The sequence below is a fragment of the Megalops cyprinoides genome, chromosome 2 (genome assembly GCF_013368585.1).
Source record: "Megalops cyprinoides isolate fMegCyp1 chromosome 2, fMegCyp1.pri, whole genome shotgun sequence".
NCBI lineage: Eukaryota > Metazoa > Chordata > Actinopteri > Elopiformes > Megalopidae > Megalops > Megalops cyprinoides.
This window is the reverse complement of record NC_050584.1, coordinates 19,967,049-19,992,568: the sequence shown is the minus strand read 5'-3', so window position 1 is coordinate 19,992,568 and position 25,520 is coordinate 19,967,049. Positions and strand designations below refer to the sequence as shown.

Here is a 25,520-nt window from a genome sequence, read left to right as displayed (position 1 = left end):
CGGGCTGTGTATGGCCCTAGCTCTGCCCCAGCTGTAGAGCTAGAGTGGAGCCTCTTTCCCACGCTTGGAAAACACTCCTTCCTTGCTCCGCGACCGCTCGCGAGCCCTGAAAACAAGCCCCCCTGCTACCCCCACTGACAGCCAGTTAGGAAGTAAGAGCTCTGGCCAACAGGGCAGGCCTGAAAATTCCAGAATGCAGCAAAAGCAGCTGCGGCAGTTTATAACTTCAGAGTGTTCGTGTGTGTGTGCGCGTGTGCGTTTCTGTGTGTCTCAAGTCAATGCCTTGAAGAGGTAGCACTCCAAGGGAGAGGAAGGGTGACGACCGCATTCTCAGTTGTTTAAGACGGTCACACCACATGTTCCTCTGGAAAGAGCTGGCTGGATTCAAAAAAGCAAATTACAGGAAATGAAGGAACTACAACATAAAAGGCACTTCCCATTTAAAACGGCTCGATGAACTTAGGCTGTCAATACTAGAATAGAGTACACTAGAGTATACAGTTCATTTTAAAACATAACATATTTTCATTAATATACATATATTTATAGTCTTCTTTTAACTGTAGTGGATTTGTGGAGGTCTTTCATAACCTCATGTTAACAGGCCTGCAATATAAATGAATAGACACGTAAGGTACAAATGGCCTAGGCCTAGGCCTAGCTGTTAACAAATGTGTTAAATGATTTCAATTCAATTGCAAATACAGTATTTAGTCACAACAACATTTAGAACTGAAATAATACTGTCACTCGGTTTGAAAGAAAAGGCAGATGGCCTTTTATGATTGGCTGAAACTCACAAGCATTTTCAGAACACAATCACAGTAAGCATGTGAGGTAAACCTACAACTTAAGTCAGCCATTGCCATTTGCCAGAATGTCATTTGTTATACAGTACGCCATTAGACAAACTTGCACTTGCAGTTGCTGGTATCAATACAGTTGGTGGCTGCTGTGATGGAAACTATTGACTCCAAATAACTTTAAGGATGCCATTTTGTAATTAGTCAGTAAAACCTGACTGCACAAAAGATATCATAATGCCCTGTTAAGAGATTGTTTAAGCCCACTTTGATGTTCTGCTAAAAATAATGCAGAGATCATTTAGTCCCATTCATGGTTCTACTGGAAAATATGTGGTCTGCGTTTCTGTTGTTCCTGAAAGTCCATTAGGGATAAATGCACGAATGCGATGCCATGCTCCATGTAAATGTCACTATGTCAGTCACTAACAGAGCATTCATGGAATTCAGTGGAATTCATTGTGTGGCACCGTGGTCCGAGATTCATCTGTTTCACATGAACACTAAGACAAAGTGCCTCTGCAGAATCTGGACCTCTCTTACATTCATGGCTATCCCGGTATGTATCTATCTGAAAAGTGATCTAAAACAAAGAAGAAAAAAAATCCAGGGTTACTGGCAACAGCATGTGTGACCTGATGAATGACAAAGCCTATAATTTTCTCAGCCACATCCACTCCAAGCGAATTGATTTTTTTTTCAACAACTGCGGTCCTTGTGTAGTCAGTTGGTTATTATGTCATCGCCGCTGAATTCAGTTATGACACTGTGTCGACGTCTGTGCAGTGAACCGTGCACACATTCACCCCGACTGATGATTTTTTGCATTTCGGTACAAACGCATCTAAAGCCAATCCATTTAACTGGCCCACCGCTCTCTGTGATGTCACCCCACGTGTCCTCCCCTCTGCTCAGTGAGCGAAACGTTCTCTGCTGGCAGTGCTGCACGGCTTACATGTTCACACTGACAAGCAGCTTGAAAAGTGCTCAGAAATATCTTTAGAGTGGGGGTGCAATCACACATTCAGTGTGTGTTCCGGGAATGAATACAGCGGCAACATCATTTCTGCTGCTGCACATACTCTCGAGTTAATAACATGGTTGAGCTGCAATCAAACTCTCATCCCTAATCCAATTTAAAAACCCTGATATACTTTATGCCATCCACTCTGGAACTCGGGAAAATCAAGATAGATGTGCAGGTGTATCACCCAGTGTAGCTGTGACCACTCAGATCATCAGCTGCTGAGGCAGCCTTTGTGTCTTTTCCAAACAGTAAGGTCTCTGTGCAAGCATGCAAGCTGGAGCAACTGAATGCAAATCTCTTGTAATGCATTCACATTAAATACATTGAATTGCCTATAGAGTTCCTCACGCTTTAGCTACTATGCATTTTTATGTGCGTTATTTCCCACTGCATTTTGTCATAAACATAGAACCATTTCTTTTATATTGATACCTCAACAAAATCTGTAGTCACAACAAAAATAAGGTAACCAAAGTATTTTTTCATAGCTCACAATTGTCTAGAGACAATTTTTGGTGAACTAACATGAATGTTCCACTAAAACCCCAATTGCAACAAAGGGCCCTGTTTTTTCAGTTTCTCTTCCACAGAGACTCAGGCACACTGCAGAAGCTGTCTCAACATGAGACATGAGCACATCATCCTAAAAACTGTAAACAAAATGCTAAACAACCAAATCAGAAAGTTAGGTTACTCTGACTGAAGTACATGCATTAGTCAAGCAAGTGTGCTCTCTTTAACCTCTGCTTCCGGGTGAAGCCTTTTGTTTGCTCTAACCCCTCTTGAATCTGTGCTCAGCATGTGATAGAGAGTGAGAGAAATTTTACCCTCTTTCCCACTTCCTGTCACATAAAACTTGTGTAGTCACATAACTCAGTAAAACAGGCATTGCTCGTAGGTCACCTTGAACAACGACATCCAGCACAAGCCAAACTCACCAAAATGTACAGCACCTCACAGTTACTGTTCTGGTACCAGTAAATTCTCTACCCATAGCATTACTGTTGTCACACGGAGAATACAGTACTCATGGTGACTATGCATTGGTTTAATGTGCCCGCTTCACTTTCAGGATCTTAACACTGCATGTGAGTAATGCGGATTAGGGATTACCCACAGGACTTAATTCACTACCTAGTGAATGGGAAGTGTGAAAGGTACAGCACTGTCTTCTATTAGTTCAAGATAAGAGGAGGCTATGCTTATTTTGTCACAGTATGTACTGCCAAGCCAAGGGGTTGTCTTTCTGCATCCAGCATTTTGAGGGTTAACCCACAGCTGTTCACAGATCAATTCCCCATGCACACATGTTGAAACAGCACTCCCATGCATTTGCCTTTGTCTTGTCTGTGCACTTTGCTCGATACAGACACACAACTTGCATATAACTAAAAATCAAACAGTGTCAAGACGCAATGAAGGAAAGCCTAAAATACATTTAAAAACTGACAACAGTCATGGTATTATATTTAAAGCACACAGCTGATACTGACGTTTAACTAACCAAGGAACAGATATGGATTATTCATAGCAGGAAGTTGATGAAGTGCTCAATACAACATACTTACAGTAAGTACCTGACCATCATGAGAGTGACCTAAAATGTTTAATTAGGAACCCTGGTAGTACAATGTGCACTGTTCTAAGCATGCCTGACGTTCTGTGATGCTGGTCTAGAGACATATATTCCCTTGGATGACGCTGTCTGACACCTCTCAAACTGGGTGGGTCATCCGAACAAAACGGCTGACTCAGTGCATGATAATTCATAAGGCTTTCAAACTCAGTGGGAAACGTCCACAAAGAGGAAGCAGCACAAGCATCGGCAGATAGGGGGACTTTCAGGCCGGTCCGTCAGCTAAAATAAGAATCCAAACAGGTGGCCTGCTTTATGGCATTCCACAGAGTCTCTGCCATTCCATTCTAAAAAAAAAAAAAAAGAACACCCCGGAAAGCATGACGCTACAGCACACACTTTGCACTGTCAATTCAGATCTCTGGAGTGGCTTTCCTTTGTTTGATCTTTACAAGAAAAACAGTATAGAACTACTGAATATGACATTATTAACATTAAAAATCAATCAACATCATTATAACATTGTACTGACAATCATAAGAAGTCATTATCTCACAATGGTGTGATCATTCTAATAATCACTTAAATATTATTTTTGCCTCGGATGGAAGATACTCTTGCCTAGAATCATAAACTGTACAAAATAAACTTGAAAGCTGAACTTTCATCATTCCCGTTTAGTGACACATATTTTAATAATAATCAGATATTGTTTATCTGAGGCAACATCATGACAACTTTTTATACAGCAACCAAACAATCAAGTCGTCTTTGTATGCTATTATGCAATTGGCTATAAATAACCTTTTCAGATTTTGAATAATAAAGTGTACTTTGAAAAAGTTACAGCCATCAAACAACATTATAATAAGCAAATGTATACACACAATGGTCAAACACAACAACACTAGTCTAACACCCTATAAGAAGCAATAGGCTGCTATTGGATTACTGGAAAGCCTTCTCCAATCCAAAGCACTTCCTAAGGGATTTTTTTCTTTCTTGCCAGTAATCCAATTAGACAGAAAAATCCAATAAGATTACACAGCATACAAAGGATCTAAATTATTTAGGACAAATATACAAAATGTGGCACACTGTCATTTCTTTAATATCTATGCAGACTCTTTACAAATAACAAAATATATTAAAAAAAAATAAATTTTCTGTGCTTGACTGATAAATAAAAGCAAATCTGACACAGAAATATAGATTGAAATATGCAATGTGGTCTTTCAAGGAATATTTTAGAGAAATATCAAATTTTGCTACATTCCAAAAGTAATCTAGAAGTCATTAATCATAACGTTCTCCATAAAAAAATAATGCTGCTCAAGTATATAAATGCATTAAGAGTCAGGCTTGATTCAATCTGGACTTCTTCCAATTCCTTACTTGTAAGGATTTTCATTTATAATTTAAAAGGTTGCTTTCAAGTTTATTTAATGTATTTGAAAAAAAAAATCATATTTTCCTACAGCTACAGTATGTCTTTGAAAGAGAACAACCTACAAGCATGAAGCCTATTGCAGATTTTATAGGACACTAACGGCAATGAAGACAACTGTGACAAGACTGGCCACTGACTGAAACAGAAGACAGTTAATTGTATTCTGCATCACAGTGTTCTTTAATCATTTTAATGAAACACCTTGGAGCAAAGCTTAACAGTTGAGTGGGCTTACCTTGGTTAACCAAGCTTTGTTGCCTGTGGATATTATTTAATTACAGGATGATTTCATGAGCAAAAAGAGAAAGCATCTGCTCTCTTGTTTCTCTCACTCTGTGGTCTGCAAATTGAGCAGCTATGGGCTAATTTAGCTTCCAACGTCTCACTTTACAGGCTAATCAACTAATCAACTCATCAGTGCAAAGAGACACTCTGACTCAATAAGTTAACAGCAACATGAAAATTAGATGGATTCTGTACAGAAGGCGTGTACTCATAAGTATTTAAATGACATCATACCCCGATTCCTTTATTCTAATCAGAGTCAAATCTGGTCTGTTTTCAAAAACTACCTCGACAGAAGAAAGTGTAGGAAGTGCACTGAACAGGATGGGTTGAATGCCCAGTGATGTTAATAAGCCCTGTCTACAAAGCTATACGACACTGTTTCATCACCAAGCCCTTCATTAACAGAAGAACGGTAAGGAAAGGTGAGAGAGGTCTATGCCAAAACTTTGAGAAGTTGATACGCCTGAACTCAAAAGCAGGAGTCGCTCACGTAAAAGCATTTTACATGAGTCGCAGGCAGGCACATTACAATCAACAACATGCTGACATGAAAACACTTTGTGAAGGAAGTGAAACATAATGCCATAAAACGCATCTCCAATGTATTCACAGCTAAGAAGCGGCGTCTTTCAGCTGCACCCAGCTGTTGCTTCACAAAAACCTCTATGTACTGAGCTCACCCACAGCTACCCAGAAGAGCTTCCATAGCAGGGATGCCTTCTGACAGTGGGTCCCAATCAATGCCCGTTCAGCAGAACATGGATCACGGAGGCTAGAGCGACAAAAACGCGTGTCTGAATAAGTGGGTCAAAGGAAATATTAGCGCAATGCAGTGACACCTTCCTCAACTGCACTTTGGAGAGGGAAGGGAAGAATAAACGACAAACAAACAAACAAATGTAGTCCCGCTTACCCTGGCTACGACCTGCTTGGTTCTTGGCGACATCGGGTGCTTGTCGAGCATACCGGAGCGAATCAGAGTCGAGCGCACGTGCGTGTGTTTGTGTGTGTGTCTGTGTGTGTGTGTGTGCGTGCGCGCGCGTGTCCTGGGACACTGCTCCCAGGACAGTCCCAGGGCTGGTGTAGGTGCTGCTGGTGAGTGGTGATGCAGTGGGGCCAGAGGGGGGGAGGACCAGCTCTATTGAGCGGTTAACAGCCCTCCCCCTTGTAGTTTGCGGGCTGAGTGCTATGGCTGTCATCATTAATTAGCTGCCTGGGTGGGAGGATCATTTCTGTTTTTCCAGCCACAGTGACGTGTGCTGCTCCCAGCTCGGGCTGTGCCCTGGTGTTTTCCACTTCATTAGTGCATCTCACCAGTCCCGGACAGCAGCTGGACACTGACCCCGGGGGCCCCGAGCGGCCCTCAGCACGCCAATTACTTATTCATAAACACCTTACCTTTTTACTGTCCGCTGCAATAATGCTGAAGCTGCAGGCAAAGTGTCTCAGTGTGTCACATTTGCTATTGCCATGACAGCTGATGCTACCCAACGTGTTTGTATGACAAGGAACATGCTATGACAGATGCCAATTAGCTGTATAAAAAAGACAGACTAAGAACAGACTAATATATGAAACAAGGAGGCTTTAATTAAATAATTTCCAAAAAAAAGTTAGGAAAGTTCATCTTAAAAAATTACAAGTTGCAATCATTTTTGTTCCATGGACTCAAGAGCTGATGGAGGGTACATCTGTAACACAAGAACAACTGAAAGACATTTATCAAATGTTCTGGTCACATTCTCTCACATCAAATAAACTGTTACAGATTTCGGTATTTGATTGCAGAGTTTGCAAAAAACTGATAATTTTTTTTTTTTTATGGAGATAAAATGTTCGTCAGTGCATTATGACAGTGATCAGTCATCAGTGCATTATGACAGTGATCAGTCATCAGTGCATTATGACAGTGATCAGTCATCAGTGCATTATGACTAAGGGACTTTGCCTCTAGGTGAGATAAAACACTGCACTTTTAAATACCCTTCCATGGTTCTGTCAAGGTGTGTTGAAAAATGGCATAATCATAGGTAAAACACAAAAAGGAGCTGTGAATGTGTTTACTCATCCATTATTTCAATCATTAAACCGTTCATATTTGTAAATAAAACATCTACTTAGGCACCTAGGTGTGTACATAGTTGAAGCTCAAATAATAAACACCGCAAACACTGCAGCACCAAATATTTCACTAAGACTCAGGCTAGGTTCAGTGGCTCTCTGTTGAACTTCAGTTCAAACTACCTCCACATAAGAAAAACCTGTTACAAGCAGCTTGCAGTATGTAACTTAAGTACAATGAATTGCTTGGTTGTGTCCCAATCAAACTAGAAATGTGGAACAATGAATGCACAATGCCATGAGAACCCATTTTCACTGGCAGCATTTCAGGAAGTTAACATCTCAGTCCTGGACCATGCGATCATGTTCAAGCCCTGACTAGGATTGTTGGTAAATCTCATGCCAGTGGGTTGTCCACTTCAATAAAGGATCAGTGTGAACTTTGTGTGTGTTTGTATGTATGTGTGTGTGTGTGTGTGTGTGTGTGTGTGTGTGTGTGTGTGTGTGTATGTGTGTGTGTGTGTGTGTGTGTATGAACATGTGTGTATGAACACATGTGTGTATGAGGCACAGAGAGAGAGTGAGTTTAGTGTGATTGCTCCTTGTTTGTCTGTGATGATTGCTTCTTGGTAAGGAGATTTAAAGGGCTTGAATCAATCCAGGATTTACACAGAAGGAGACAATTGCCATGCCTTCTCTGGCCAAGAACCCATATTTTCAGTTATACACCTTGCACTGAAGGTAAAGAGAGTGACTGTTATATGAAGTGTCCATATATTAGACACTAAATTACCATAAAACCCTTCTCATTATTAAGGTTCGATTAAAGTGGAGAAAGCTGAAAAAAACAATGCCAAGATTAGTGCTATTTCTACATTTGAACAGCAATGTCAGATTGCTGATATGAACATTCACTTTTGAATCAATCTGAGTAGTTAAGATTTGGTTTATCTTGAGCATCATTCAGAAGGTTTTATTTAGTAGTTACAACCAAATGAAGGTACTGCTCGTCCAAAGATTTGTCAATGGTTGTAAAATATAGGTTATTCATACAATTCAAATAATATTAAATTACTGTAATTCAAAGGAGTTTTTAAATGTACCATTGAAACTCCAAACTGCAGCAATACAAGTTTGTAAAAAGCCTTATTCAATCTGAATATGACCTTTATTGCAGATGAATTATACATAGACTTATACCTGAATAAGGGATGTGAGCATATATTCATGTATGGATAAAGACAATACTTGAACTATTATTTTCAAAAGTATATTAAAAAATAACTGACTTCAGTACTATCACACTACCACAAATGTGCTTATATATATATATATATATATATATATATATATATATATATATATATATATATATATATATATATATATATATATATATTTACATAACAGGATAATCATTAGTACAGTGCTACATGACTGTTATAGCCCTGCTTTCTGGCATTGAACAAAGCTGTCAGAATGCCAGGACAAAGACATAGAATTATCATGGTTGAAACATCACACCTTCAACACCTACTGTAAGGTGACACCTTACATGCTGACTGAACAAAGCAGTAGATTGTTACCTTAGCAGGGGAGGCTTGCACACTGTATTCCCAATCGTATACAGCACACCATGTGAACAGAGAGAGCAACGCGTTAAAGGCACAGTGGCTCCAACACTGAGTAACATTTATCCTATCACACTTATCCGACTGCTGTCCTCATACAAGGTGCACTCTCCATATCCGTGTGGGTTGCTCGCAGGGCCTAGACGTACAGGGATGCCTGTGTGAGCTTGTGTCACAGAGAAAGATGACACTTCTCCCGTCTGTCCCCCTGATCGCGTTTCACACAGAGAAGCTCAGAACCTGGCTACACCCTGGTCTCTCTGTCCGTGCGATAAAGTTTAAAAAGCACCGTGATGAAAGGTACGGGGATAGTGTGATGTGCTGCACAAAAAATAAACCAACGCAAACATTCAGGCTACGAATACGCTTCAACATCAACAAATTCCAAAAAGACTTTTTATGTGTAATAAAACTCCACAGATCGCATGCCAGGACTAAGCAACCATGCAACAATGGACTAAATGAGAGAAGAGGCCGTATTTTCTCCAAAGTATCAAAATGGTTACCCATGACATACAAAAACAAAGCACCACAGCTTCCACACAAGGCAGAGAACTTTGTGGCAATGATGCTCAAGTGAACCTCTTATAATAATTCTCTGCATACCTGCTTGAAGTCTCTTCTGTAGTTTACCAGAGGTAAATGGAGCTTCCATTGCTGCTTCACCTCATACGATTACTGAAGGCATACAGTCCAATACAGTATGTCGGGTGCCTCCAGCATGTTAAGTCTAAGTGAACTTCATTAGTGTTCCACTCTACACAGCCCACAGACCACCCCTCAGCGCAACAGATGCTGCTCTGTCTCCCATTCGTCTTCGCTCACAGTGCATTCACGCAGCTGGCAGAAAACTCCGGCAGAAGCAGGAGGAGGCCTTACCTTGGCTTTCTTAGGCATGCTGGTTCCGCTGACTGCGGGGTGGCCCCAGCCCTGCTTTCCGCGGCTCCGCGGCTCTAATGAATTATGCAGAGCCCCAGCTTTCTGTTCGGAGCCAGGTGAAAATAAATACAGATGATGCCACATGGTGTACCTAAACACGTCCGCAAGGTGCCGCCAGCTCCACTCCCGTTGCTCCGAGAGGGGGACGGAGATATCAGTGCCATTGCTTTTGAAGGACTCAGGTCAGGCCACAGCCTGGCTGAAGATCTGCGAGGGGCCCAAGCCGCACTGAATACAGAGCGGCACTGTTATACAGGCACAACTCTGCAAACACTCACCTCCTGGAGTACTGATGCTTCATCTGATTCAGGTAGGTGAGGTTTCATCTGACATAGCTAAGCAAGGCTTCATCTGACACAGCTGAGGGAGGCTTCATTTGAAGCAGTTCAAGAAGGTATCATCTGACATATCTGAATGCTGTCGCTCTTATCACACTGTGCGGGCTTCGGGCCTGTTTGCTGCAGTGAAATTGTGAAGGAGAAGTAGGCCACTCACATCAGCCAGATGACTACGGCCTTAGATGTTTATCCAGTTATTCAGAATTATAAGAGGAAGCCTTCAAACCAGCTTGAATATTGTTTGTTACCAAAGTCAATCAAAAGTAAACAAAATGTCCGCAAGGGAAAATGTGAGCTTGGTGAATTTTGTATTGCTCACAGATTATTACATAAATACCGTTTGTGGGCTAAAACAACACATTTCGGATGATACATTACTTGTAATACATGTCAAAAACTACATTGTATCATTTATATCACCCCCCAACCTACCCACAAATCCCCACTTTCCCCACTTAAACCACAGTTAACCCGGTAAGCTCCCGCAGCATGTTCCAACATTAACAAACACGTAATCACAGCACCTGTCAGCGCATCCCGTTCTCGGCCTGTGTCACTGTTCGGCAGGGTGTGCCAGCAGGAAACCCCATCGTCCTCCTGTTCCCTATTTACAGGACAGGTTGCAGGACTACTGGCAGACAAAACCTGTGGCCTGTACCCACTCACTCTCCGTGGGTCGCATATGCTACGCAAGAAAATTTTAATGTAATTCACCTTATTCCCTATCTTTAATCAGCCTGTATGTTCATGTGCCTGCACTATGTTTTATGGCCATGATATGCTACGAGAAACAGGATTTCCAGTTCATAGACAGCCATTAAGTTGAACAGAATGACTTCAAATGGAGCTGGAACCAATCAACTAAAATAAATCCCTGTTAATTGTAATGAAATATTTGGTAGTTTCACCTCTAGTTTAACTCTTTTGTTTTGTATCAATGACAGTAAGACCTAATTAACATGTAATATTACATATGCCATTAAGGACCACTCTGTCAAGTGAACAGATGCCATCAGCGTAATCAACAATTTTTTTTTACTAGGAATTTTTTCAAAAGCAAAATTGACCAAAATGCATTATATGCTCACAGGCAATGAGATCATCAGTATGGTTTTGTGCTAAGTAGATGCTGATGCAATTTAGACCTACCACAAATGCATATGCAAATTCAATAGAATTGAAAATAGTTCTCTTCTGCTACCAGCTTATTCTCTTATTCATATTGCATTATTCATACAAACAGGTTTGATGTGTTCGACATTAGTCACCAAAACATTTGTGCCAAATTATTGATCCATGAGAGACAGACAATGCGATTTCCTACCTGTGTGCATTTTCAAGTAACATGTCTGAATGCATAAAATGACTTAAATTAGCACAGGACAAGGAACAATAAATATAGCTACAGCTAGTCAATTGAGAGAAATCTAAATAGCAACATTTACCAGCAAGTGGATTCTGACAGGACAGATTGGCGCACAGCAGTATATGAATGTGTTGCTAATGTTACTTATGCAGGAAGTGAAAGTACCAGAAATAAACTCTTCTTTTAATCAATTAAAAAGACACACTGGTGTCAAAGAAGCAGGGTTGCAGTCTGCTGTTTCTGATTATTTTCTCTCTTTCTTTCTCACACACACAAATACATACACACACACACACACACACACACAAACACTGATTACAGATCTAAACTCTGCAAGATCAGGAGAAAAATCAAACGTGTACACTGGGGACAATTGATGGGCAAAGAAGGCTTAAGCTGAAGGCTGCACATTTATATATCTCCATCCATATCTATAAACGATGAAATGAACAATGCCTTCTGCATTATATAAGCGGGCGTGAAGCAGAGAAGGCCAGGCATGGAACAGTGAGCCACGCAGAGCACAGCACGTGACCTACCGCTTCAGCGGGACTGCGCCAGACCAGGCCATCTGGAGCAGTAATCCCCACACACCATTATCATTATTGATGTGGCTACCATCTCTGTTAGCATCATTGCTTCACAGCATTTCTGTTCAAAGAAACGCAATACCCCGGCCTTTCCACTGTTGCCTCAATGCATCTCCGCTTGCGTTCGCATCCCTTGTGTTTAAAAGCAGGAGCTTTACACATATACGGTTTCTTCAGTGGAAATTTGCGTCTGTGCCCGGGGGGAGGAGGTCGGAGGAGGGTTAACTGTACATTGTGGCCATCTCCCATCTCATCCCGGGTGGCTGATCTGAAAAGACACCTGCCCCAGCCGAACCTGCGAACCAGCGGCACGTAATCCCGTCAAGCGCCGCTGTGTGGTTGCTGGTTTCCAAGAATAAGCGCAGCCTCGGCGGCAGGCTGGTGCCAGTCACCACAGGGTGCGTCGGGCAAGAAGGTTAAAAAAAGCCGGGCGGAGGGAGGTGGAGGCTTTTTTTTTTATTTGGACCCTGCACATCTCATTACTCGGATTCAAAATGGAGAGGTGCAGAGAGAAGATGGACAGAAAAAAAAAGAAAAGAGAGAGAAAAAGAAATGAAGATGAGATCATGTATGCGCACCATATGGGAGCTCCCGGTGAAAATGGAGCACTGCTTCCCCTCAGGAGTGCAGCAGGATGCGCCGTTTCCTCAAGGCTGCAGAGTGGAAATTTACAGCTGATGATTAAAAATCATAATTATGCCTACAGAGGCAGACAGACGGCCTTGCATTCCGCTATCTCGGTATTTTGAAAATCTGTCAAATTATCAAATCACGCGCGCAAACACACAAAAAAAAAGAATCCCTAAGATCTTAACAGGACTAAAGACCTTTTAAATCTGTTTGCAATAGTTATATTGCCAAGAGAATTACATCACAGCATAATATATCCTTGTTCACAAGAAACCGAAGGGGGGAAAAAAAGACGCATTCATTGGGATCACAGCTGTAAAACCCCTATGAAAATGTTCACTTTTTCCACTAGAGAGGCCCTGTAAATGATTCAATGTAAGGTTTGCATTTCATCATCAAGGGAATCAGAATCCAATTCTCCATATAATGAGAACTCATACAGAAAAACACAAGTCTCCCCCTACCACATCTCAGTATCACAACGTCCGTTGTTTGACTGGCAGACACATGTTCTCCTTGCATAGATGGTTGGTGGGGGCCAGCAAAGGATGGCTGTTGGTGACTACAGCGACATCTGATGTAGGAGCATGTGCAAAAATGTGTAACCTCCTCACTAAAGTGGGTTACCCACTCCCATTAGCTTCTATGACTCATACCTGTACGAATAACTTCGGCAATATCAGCTATGTCGCACATCTATTCAATTAGTCACGTAAGGTAATGCTCTCAGAGACCTATGGCATTACACAGAAGAAAGTATTCATTCCACAGACTCAGCTGGTGTCCGGATTGACGAGTAAAGGTACCACAGTGACAGTGACAATACAGGAGTGAACCGAAGCCCAGGCAAGATGTTGCATAATATCATCAATAACATCATCAACAGGACGATTGAAATCAGTGATCAACACTGGCCAGGACAACAACAACAACATCATCAAAAAAAAGGGTTTCACAAGTCTTTGATTCACTGAAGTTGTGTCTTGCTGAAACAGAACGGAAATGCACGGCCAAAAAGACCAGAGGGAAAGCTCCTGGTCCCTCGAATGAACTCAGGGAAGAGGCGGCCCTGCTTTTCTGATAAAGTGCCATCAGCGCAATGCTACGTCCAGCCCGCACTTCTCCCGGCATGACATCATCATCCGCGAGCGAGCTCATTAAACATATGACCCCCGCAGAGCCGTGCGGCAGGTCACTGGATCAAAGCTATCGCTGCTGTGTCTCCCTAACACTCAGGCGTCTGCAGGGGCGGCCAGGGGGGGAGAGGTCTGCACTCTCCTGCCACCCGCTGATTACATCTGAGAGCTTTCTAATCTCCCCAACCCCATCTGCGTTTAGCTAACATTCGCTGATGAATCTGGCCTAGAATGCCAGGCATTACTACAACCAGCACACACGCAGATCTGACCCAACACAAGTGGCCCCACACACACACACACACACACACACACACACACAAAGCTCCCCCTCCCCTCCTGCCCCATGATCTACTACAGACACACATCTTTCCGTAAGCTTCTTACTGAGAGGCTGATGCAGGATGGTGCTCTACTGCACAGAGCAGCCAAGTACACAGAGGACAGGGGACATGTATTTGTTTGAAAGTTGAACATTTCTTTTCTTCGGCCTTGATTGGTCATCCTGTGGCAACCGCTGATTTTCCGAATCACGCTCCACACTGAGCCCTGTCCAGTTTGGTGGATGCCACCAGCTCCAAGCTTTCAAGAAAAGTCTTAAGTTTTTACAGAATGTAGGGCTTGTCGCTGGAATGCAGTGTACACACACGCAGCTCATCATCTGTATATGTACTCAAACTTTATGCATCCACTCAATCTGGCCTACTTTATGCGGTGCATAACTTCCTCGTTCATAGAAACAATAAGGCTGGCAGTAGAAGAACCCTTATGTGTCTGTGTTTCCACAATGCCAACTTAAAAACCCGCTTATTTTTTTCAAGTGTGACCTCATGTTTCAACCTCAGTTCAGCAGACAGGGAGAACAGGTTGATACTATCAAGAACAGGACACAGACAAATTTCCAGAAATGGGAATGTTACATAGTTATATAATTTCTAAATCTCACAGGGTTATTCTAAGCCCTTTCCTGATAATAATAACAGCGCAGAGTGTGGTGTGGCCACAATGTTTGTGTCCCAGAATGCACTCCTCTCACGAGCACATGCAAACTCTGTCTTCACAAGGTTTAACACTCAGTAAAATGATCTGGAGATCATGTACAAGGTGGAGAGCTGCTTGTACTTTACAGCCTAAAACATCCAAGGAAATCTCAAATGGCAGTCCTTTCTGCTGAATATTATTAAATAAATCCTTAATACTTTTAGTTTAATCTGGAAGCATATCTGGATGCTGAGATAAAGGAATGCATACATTTTGTAGATATGCATATAACTATAAATGTATTTAATCATCACAAAAAAACATACCGCATAACAATATACTGATGTGTTTAAAAGGTAACATATTAATTCTTAAAACATATAAAACAAAAAGCATTTTCTTTATGTAATTCAATACATTTTAACTTGGTTTGACTGTAAACAGCATGTCTAAAATTTGGTATTGAATTCTGTAAAATTCTAATTTTGGTACAGAAATTCTGAGAGGAACCAGGTGACAATGACAGAAGGTAAAGAGGCCAAAGACAGTGACAAATCTGTGACCACCCCCCCTCAGCCCCCACCATCACGAAAAGAAAAAAACACACACATACACTCACAATCTCTCTCTACTTGCCCGCTCCCACTACTCTCCTGCCGAAAGCCGTACTTACCCAGGACACATTTTTGCTCTTGGGCGGTTTCAGCATGGCAACATGCAGCGAAAGCGGGACCCACAGCAGCCCGACCAGCATGGGAAGGCGAGGCCCACCTCAGGTGTCTTCAGCCCTCCACAAAATTGGCGCTAGTTTACGGGGCCAGCGAGAGCTGGGCAGGGGCTCTTAGGAGAGGCTGCGCGCAGACGAGCCATGCATCTTCTGCATTCCTAACATTCAAATCCACAGCCTGAAATGACACCAACATCTGTCTGGAGCACGATGGATATCCAATTAAAAGCGGCCACTGCGGCGACGGAGCGCAGCCAGGAGAGTGGAAGGCGCACCGGCGCTCAGCAATCCCTTGTGCTGCTCCTGGGCGTCACCAACAACAGGCGAGGAGGAAACGGAAAGTTGCATCTTCTTGCTCTTCTTCCTCTCCCACTCCTCCAGCTTGCCCTCCTGGACCGATTATGTATTCACGCTCTGCTATGAATATGCAATGTCACTTTAGGTTTGAACCCTCCCCGCTGTGTCAGAGCGAAGTGCCCAATCACTCAGCGCAGCTTTGATGAAAGCTTTTGAGGCCGGGCTTATGAGAGCATTAAGACATAAATACGGGAGGGAATGGCACTGGGGGGCCCTAGATGGAGAGGGGGGGGGATGTGTCCAGCCTGCTGTGGCTTACAGAGATCACCACCTCTCGCTTTAGTCTATCAGGGCTACACAGCCGGCAGGCAGGCTGGGAAAAGCCGCTGTGAGGTGCCTCCCTGGGCTATGTTAACAGAGTATATCCAAGCAGGTAGACCGGCTTCCCTCTCCCACTCTCATTCTCTCGTTCTCTCTCCCTCTCTCTCTCCCTCTCTCTCTCTCTCTCTCTCTCTCTCCCTCTCTCTCTCTCTCTCTCTCTCCCCCTCTCTCGCTCTATCTCTCTACCTCTCTCTCTCTCACTTTCTCACAGTGCTGCTCACTCCCTCGCACAAGCAGATGCTTCCTGTTCTTGCTGTTGTTGTTGAGGCTGTTGTTGTGCCACGCCTCCCCCCCCCACCCCCCCCCCCCCCATTCGCTTCCTCTCTCCGTTCCTCCCTCTGTCTCTCTTGGGAGTTCTCGCCTGATGCCCGCGCTCTTGGCACCTGTCGTCACAGCATCCGCAGTGAGAGACAGGTAAGCCTGACAGCCAATGAGAGAGGGGCCACACAGGAATGGAAAAGGCAGACAACTTGAAATTAGTTTTTTTTTCCCATCAGTCTGATTCTCTCTTGTTTCATGCGTTGTTTCTGCTGTCACGCTCTCTCGTTCTCTTTTTCCCTCCATCTCTCTGTCTCTCTCAGTTTTTGCTGTCTCTCTCTAGCCTTCTGTCCATGTGTTTATTCCTCACGTCAATCTAGATTACCTACGCAGATACAGGCTAAATTTTGAAACCATCACCCGTGATTACTGCGAGTTGATTGAAATTGGATTAAGTAGGCTGCCTTTGGTCTCTTCCACTGTTGCAGTGGATGCAGAATGATGCTGTTTAGAAACATGTGTTAACCCTAGGGCCATCTCACTGCACTTCCCCGAACACACACCTGCACTACCCCCTAACCCGAGCACACACAGCCTTCTGCGTGGAGGAGAGAGCTTGTGGAAGAGGAGATCGCAGTAAACAGAAAACAAACAGTGGTCAGCCATGACTCTGCTGTGACACAATACACCCTCCTCACAAGCATGATGGTGTGAGTCATGCACGATCAGTTGTGAGTCATGCTGACACTTTTTTTTTTTTCAAAAAAAAAAAAAAAACTAAATAAAAACAAAAACATGTGTTTAGTGTTAATACTACATTGATGTTGCATGTTACCCGTCTCTTCAGGGTACATCTTTATGACAGTAGATACACATACATACATATGCCTGGCTGTCAATATTCTGAGAAGTTTGATGTTGGCCAATAATTTGATGTTAACTTCAAAAAATACACATGCACAAAATCTGTAACAGATATGTATGCCTATTACTAGTACCTATATTACTGCAGAGGAAGGTCTTAAGAAACCATTCACTTTCTTATTTTTTTTTTAGTTATTTTACTCCTAAATGATATCAGAATGGCTCAAATCTATTTAGTGTATTGTCTCTTTCATTAGGAACAGTTACTGCTGTCTGCTACATTTTTGTCTTGACAAGATGTGATGGCCCTGACATTCCAAGAAAGCCTCTGGAGTGAACCAAACCAAAAACTCAAGACTTTGGACATCTATATATCTCAAAATCCCTTTGATATTAATTATATCCATTCATCCAATCCATTCATCTATCCAATTATATCCATTCAAAAATTATTGAATATTCATTTTTTGGGGGGAAGTATCGCTTTAACTGTTTAACTGTTGCTTATCAAAAGATCGGGCACTTCGTAAGCAATCTGTTTGTTCAAAAAGAAACATTAATGAGAGTTACTTAATACCCAGCCTTAACGAGTGTTGCCTATTTTCTCTATAACATGCCAAAAGCCTAAATGGTTTTTAAATTCCTGTTAAAGGGCATTAACAAGCAGAAAAGGAGAATTAACTGAAAACATATGCGACAAAATGCAACCTCTGCACAAAAATATATGACTATGACTTAATTCCCCAAACCATCTCCTTGTTTTTTCATCTCCTGTCCAATAAGAGGAGTGTTCATCCCTGGAAATGTGATTGGAAGAAAGATGGAAAAGGCAGTCCCCCCTGATAGGATCGAGCCTGTTGCACTTGTTTGACTGGCTCACATGCATTACAGCACACAAACTAAATCACACCTGCTGTAGCACGCTGACTAGATCATATGTGTTTCCTTAAACTGAATGGATCATAGGGGTAGAAGCACACAGACTGGATCTAAACTGCTCTGGAACTTGCCATGGATCATTCGTGTTACATCACTAGACCTAGATCTGGGTCAACACAATCAACAAGATCGCATGTCCCAGCATGTTCTCTCGGTCATATACGTTATAGAACATTGATTAGACCATATATATATATAAAAAGGACACTGACTAGATCACGTTATACAGCACATTTGTTAGCTAGTGTTACAGCACACTGACAAGATGTCACCTCCTTCCTTTCCTTTTCCCCTCCCTTGATTTTAGTCTTACATTCAGAGGTGAAACTCCTCCTGATTAGCAGAAATATGTACCAATGTAAAAATAGAATATGTAAAAAAGACCTCTCTGCATGCTCTAAAAGTTGATGGAGAAGCGAGACAGTCAAGGAGGAGCTGCTGATCTCAAACAGCGCTTTACAGATCTCAGCCGAACAAAGGCGAAGAGCACCTGCTCCACTCCATAACGCAACCCACACACTTGCACAGGCATGTTAGAATGCATTTAAACAGCCCACCTGCTGTATCAAATGAACACAAAAATTTTGCAAGTTGTCATTTCAAAATGTAATGCAATGAACTGGGAACGGTGCTCAGTACTCAGGCAAGGCATTTTTAGAAGGAGGAACACATTCAATCACAATATGTCTGTACATGTAGCCTATGGTAGATGTTTCAAGCTTTTTTTCCTTTTGAAGGAAAATGTAGGCCTGGAAAATGTATGCCGTCATGCCTCCAGCTCACCCGATAGAGCTCAGAGTCATGGAACGGCTCCCCCGGTTTTAATGACATCCCAAGGTCGCCGTTCATGCCAAGAGGGAAATCATTTTCACTTTTCTCCTGGACCCCAGACAGTCTACACTGAGGAGTGGGACAGCTTCATGGAATTTATTACTCTCACCACATAACAAAGGGGCTCCACATGTGAAACCAGATGGATGGACGCGTACAGTACGACTCGCTACACTGTCCTCCCTAATGAGGGCAGGAGCCAATATTATCTGTAAATATCATTTCAAAAAGGATTTTAATGGAATGTTTTTTTAAACTAACTTAGGAAAAAAAACAGTTGTCTTTTACTTCTGATCACTAAATTGATCAGTTGCACCGAGTGATATTCAGGAAAAGCAGAACTACTGGACAGCGCTTTAGAGGAGGAGGAGAGAGAGAACTCTCTCGTATGCTTTGGAGTCCCTCATCTGCTGTATTTCTGCCCCATACTCAACTTCCATGCTGTTGGAGAAGGAACAGAGGTGTGTTATGTAACTGTGGACCCCATATCCCTCTTGCTCCTGTGTGCTCCTGATTGGGGCCAGGAAGTACCTCAGTAAGCCCCACTGTGAGCTGGCGGTGCTGGAAACCCTCATCTAAACTGTAACTGTCCAAGCGTTCAGCGCCCAGGAGTCATTAACTGTACTTCGGGACATCCCGTGCCGAGCTTTTCCACAGGAGCCTCCGCAGAAGTGTAACGTTTCCACTCATTAGATTACATTAGGACATTTGATTATGTAAAAAAAAAAAAAAAGAAGTTAAACCCGCCTCAATCGAGACATGCCAGGGTGCCTCTGTGGCCAATTACCCGCAGTTCCCCGCAGTCTCTCGATCTTGCTGGAAATAAGAGGAATGCGCCATCACCGCCAAGGAAATCCACCCCCAGACGGTCTGACCCGACGCCGAGACGCACGGCTCCGCTCACGCCGCACGCAGAAAAAAAAAAAAAAGAAAAAACGGGATTTCCAGGTCACTCTGCCTCAGGAGGGCTCGCTTGCTGCCAAATTCATTAGCTGAAAAATTTCATGGAAATACAGCTATACGCTCCAGGCTAACTCACCTCTTGTTTGTTGCGGTCCTCAGGGTCTCTCAAATTACTGGAACAGATTATAAAGAAAATATTTTTTAATAAGAAATGCATGTTATCTTGCTCGGTGCTTGTGAATTTGATCGCATTCCTGTGTAGATGCTGGTGAAACGATATAATAACTTCTGCAATGATTATGATTTATGAGCAGAAATTAGCATGGCACACCCAATAACATAAACTTTGGCGGCACGAAGGCATGGAGTACTCAAATCTCAGAATTCACACTCATCGCGCAGGTCATTGTAGTGTATCTTATCAGAAAGTTCATTTGAGAGTTCTACTGATCTTGAAAAATCAAGGGAATAATTGGAGGCTTTGCACCGCACTGGTGACAGTCAACAATGCAACAATGTAAAGAAAAAACACGTAAGTCACACTGGGAGCATGTGATATAGACAAAGCTGCCTAATTGGTATTTGCATATGTTATGCTACCTGGGATATAAAGGCACTACACTGTTGCAGCAGACTAGGAAGGACCCTGGAAAAGCAATGGCAGCAGTGGTGATTTAGCCATACGAGAGAGATGCAGCCAGTCCGCAGGCCCAGCGAGACTGTGCGAAAGGCATTTTCTGCTGAATTGTGCCTGAATTTGCGAGCTGGTAACTGGCGCCTGCTGAGAATAAACAGCAGCTGGTGAGTTCAGCGGGCCCCCCCCCCCCCCCCCCCCCCCCCCACCCCTCGCTCCAGCCCCTGCCCCTGCCCCTGCCCCTGCCCCGCTGCCACACACACACACACACTCGCATGCGCACAAGCTACACTTATCCCCTGCCTGCCCTGATGCTCTATCCTGTATATTAAGTCATCTTCATCTAACAGCAGCTGGAGCCTGGGGGGCAGTGAGGCACATGTCCATGCGGAGGTAGATTATGCAGATTTCCACGGCACGTGCTGAGGCAACGCTTGCCCCGTTCTGCTGCTGCATCATGGGAAACAGGAAATAGAGCAAAAAGGGAGGGAAATGGGGCCTGTCCTCATTTAGTGCGGATTTCACAAAGAATGCCTGTCCAAGGCAGTTAAGGTTGGGCTGAAACGCAGACCAATCCGTGCAGAGTTGTCAATGTTCAAAGTCCTTTTGTTCTAAAAGCCCATGCAGCTGTATTAAAATCCACTTCTGCCCGTTTTGGTTTTCACACAGAAAGAAAGCAACAGCAGTACAGTTAACAGTTACAGTACAGATGAATGCCACACAGAATTGTACAAGTGGGATTCCCATAACAAACTTAACACCAATGGATTTTGCAACATTTGTGCATACACTGTGTAGAAATACAATCAATAATGTTAATCAACCTAATTACCCATTATCAATATTTTCTACCCATGAAAGTCAAAAAATGAAAGATGTTTTTCAGGTACTCACATTTACATGGTTTAAACTTTTTGCACAATTATTAATGTTACATCACAGGTACACAACACAAGACTTACACAGACTTTAATATAAAGAGACATAATTCAAAGAAATATACATACACCTCAGAGAGCAAAGAGAGTAATATGTCATCTCTGACCTGTTTACAGAATACACAACTGCTGCTTACTTGTTAAAGGTGCATTCTAGGGAAAAAAGCATAATCTTTTTTAGCAAACAATTTCTACTTTTTTTCAAAATGGAGAGTGCCTCTGTGCACATCTGCCAAGTTTACACGGCTTTTTATAGACCAAAAGATTTTTATTTATATAATCGAACCGCGTCAGTTATCTAATCCAATACCTGTATGCCATATGACCTGTTTACAGAATACACAACTGCTGCTTACTTGTTAAAGGTGCATTCTAGGGAAAAAAGCATAATCTTTTTTAGCAAACAATTTCTACTTTTTTTCAAAATGGAGAGTGCCTCTGTGCACATCTGCCAAGTTACACGGCTTTTTATAGACCAAAAGATTTTTATTTATATAATCGACCGCGTCAGTTATCTAATCCAATACCTTGTCTATGCCAGCAGATAAAAAATCTGGACCAAACACGTCTCTTTCACCTGCTGGTGCACAGCCTATATCACACTGACAATGGCCAGTACCCTGCCTCTCCAGCAATACCCCTCAGAGCCAGACAAGCACTTAATGGAGCTGGACACAATACTATGAACTTCATTCTCTGCCAAAAAAAGGAGAATAACAAGATTTCCAGGTCTGGTGTTGGTCAAAGTCAGCGTGTTTCTGCTGCGTTTTCTGTGTCCAATGTACTGAACATACTGTATGCAGCACTATGGTTTAAACTTGAAAGGTTGCACTGTGCAAACCCCCACCCTCTCAAAAGTCACACATTCAAAAGGATGCTGCTGCATACCCCTAAAATAACACCTGAGCCTCTCAGAGAGCTCTGGTAACTAGCACTGATGTTGCACTGCTTATGCACAATAATGTGGCATCAGTGAGTCTAACAAAATGAAGTCAGCCTATTCATATTTACATTTACATTTATTCATTTAGCAGACGCTTTTATCCAAAGCTACTTACAAGTGAGTGACTTACATGCGATTCTTCATGATGTTCCTTTACTCTAGCTATGGTACCTGCACAAGCTTATGTTCACTGGGGCATACGTTTCATAATATTTACTCTGTTCAGAGCAAGGTAAAACCCTACCGTATCACTGTGTAAATGTAAGGATGCTGTCCATGTAAAGATATAGATCATTAATGAAATCATAGGCATTTAATGTTACTAAGTTGCCAGGATCCCTGATCCATCCAGCCCACAGCTCTCTTTTCAAACAGCTGCCCCCACACAATCTGTCCTGAACTGCATAGCACTGAACTACTATCCACTCACCCACAAGCACAATGGGGTGATGCTAAAGTCAGGGGGTCCACCCCCATATCTGAAAAAGGTACCAGCGAACCACACACATGCACCTACACACACAACCACACCCACACACACACACACACACACACACACACGCACACACAAATGCAAACAGACAGGCAGACAGGCACACATACACACACACACAGCTGCAAGCCTTAGATATCACACACTACAATGTGTCCAACAGCAATCTCCACTACACCGTGCTGCAGTGCTGCATGGGGCCAGAAGCCTGACCCCTGTGTTAATCCATTCATCACTAAGATTAAAATAGTGTCTTTTCTAAGTGCTAATCCCAAGCGTGGCAGTGCTGGCACATGAAACGCACAGTGTCACCGCACTGTTAGAGAGATGAGAGCAGGCCTGGGAGCACAGGTGCTGGCAGGCAGGCTTGTCTAGACACAAGCTACAGAAACACTTACGTAAGGACAGATTTCAGAGCCCCAGAACTCCACCGAGGGCACTGTGTGTACACACACAAAAAACATATACACATACACCCACATGCATGTGTGAACACACACACAAGCTTTCTCTCTCGTTCACTACCTCTCTCTCTCACACACGCACACACACACATGCACACACACACCACACGCATAAACACTCTTTCCCCCCCTCTGTCTTACTTACTCACTCTCTCTAACACATACACACACATCCAGCATGAGATCTGAATAAAGGCACAACCAGTCCAATGACAGACACAGATAGTGCACTGTCACACACTTAAAATGTACAGAGCATCCTTAGTGCATAATAGGTACATACAGCACCCCTATAAATTTTACAGTTACTACAGGTACTGACCCTTACTGATTACAAGATATTATAGTCTATTCAAGCATGAGATCATACAGCACTACAAATATAAAAGCCATTTACTAAAAAAAATACATTTTTGCACCTATGTAAGATCCAGTTGTTGTGTCTATTTACCCTTTAGGATGGACCTGTTTTATGATTTTGTTCCTTGTCTGACTGATCTAACTGATCTGACAGCATGACAGAGACATCTAGTGGCAACAGCAGCAGCCAGAGAAATGTGTTCAGGTTTGTGTGTGTTAGCCCTCTGAGTCCTTCTGCTGTTCTAACGAGAGTAACTAGGGACAAATATGCTGACTACCGGTGATATGTAGTCATTCAGATCAAGGTGGGATGAGAAAAAATCATCTTCTTTAATTTTCTGTCTGTTATATTTAAAGTGTTCCTTCTTCATGAATACTGTTATTCAGAGATGGTGTCAGTGAAGTTTAGGAGTTTAGTGAAGATCTTTTAATGTGGAGAAATGAAGCCATGAGATCATCACATGTCAGTGATTACACACCATCAACAGTCCCGCTCTATCGAGATACACGGTACATTTACCATATATTGCGCTTTCCAATTTGAGCTCGAAAAACAATATCAAGGCAAAGGCAATGTTGTTAAAGCAGACTGTGGCTCCCGTGGAAAGTGTGACATATTAATGTGGCACGGTGAGTTGGGACAAATCGAGAAAACCAAAGATGTTACAATTGATATTCCCTCTATACGAGGCAATTGATATTCCCTCTATCCCTCAGCTGAGAGGTGAGCCTACTCCAGCGTTTTCCTTCCAGGGATTTCTGGATGCAGGACAGGGGAGAAAACCACAGTGGAATGAGAGCGCCAGCTCTGGGTGGCCATTTATTTATATAAAAATCTGCTGTGTGTATTTTCTCTCCTTCGCTCCTGCCCCTCTGACTCAGTGAGAGAGAGCGGGGAATGAGTTTGTTATGATTAACTTACCGGCAAAGGCCCCTCCCCCCCCCCAAACACGGAGTGCACCCAAATGAAGGGGGTATCAGTTCACTTTCAACTGTGTTTATTGGCAAGGTAGTCCCTTGCGTTGCAAATGCCCAGATCAATTATGCTCTTCTTTGCTGAACTGCACTGTGGGTATTGTTTTTCACTATTTATTCTGTTCTGAATAACACCGAGCAATAACACTGGTGATTTATTAGGGTTTTCCAGAGAAATAAACATGCCATCGCTCGCCATCTGCTACAGAAGGGACCTTCAACAGCTCAAGGTCGACACGAACACCAATCTGTATTCCTTTCACTTCAAACATAGCCTGCTGTTTTATTTGTAATAAAATCCCCAACAAAATGGCACCAGCCATCTAGTACCCCATTTTTCACGGGATGTGATCTCATGTTGTGAGGCGATGCCCTGTCATTGTGCACTAAGCAGGCTTAACCACTCCGGGGAGAAAATATTTAGGGTTTTCATACCATATAGAACACCAGTAAGGGATCCACAAAGACATGGGTGCCTGTTTAATCTAATGGAGTCTGTCTAAGACTGTTAAGAAACCAGGTTAAATAGTGGAACAAACCAAGCGCTGGAAAAATGTAATTAAAAATCAAAATTCAGCTGTCACCTCAGTGTGTGGTGACTACCTGACATAAAAAATGTGCAACATCCCACAAGCCTAAAGTAGAGTAAAATAAAGTCTAAAATATAGGTGTGCAACACTAACAAGGCACTCTTTGC

General features: G+C 42.7%; 1 protein-coding gene across 3 annotated transcripts in view; it reads right to left on the bottom strand.

Annotated features, from left to right (window-relative positions):
• The window catches only part of LOC118773038 (voltage-dependent L-type calcium channel subunit beta-2-like), a 77,106-nt gene that overhangs the window by 36,583 nt on the left and 15,003 nt on the right, over positions 1-25,520 (bottom strand). The window contains exon 1 of one of the 3 annotated variants that reach the window (XM_036521782.1): positions 15,490-15,554. The exons of the other annotated variants lie outside the window; for them this stretch is intronic. Within the exon in view, the coding sequence (XP_036377675.1) occupies positions 15,490-15,525 (36 nt within the window). The 5' untranslated portion in view covers positions 15,526-15,554. Of the gene's footprint in view, positions 1-15,489; positions 15,555-25,520 lie in introns of those variants that run through there. 3 annotated transcript variants of the gene reach the window in all.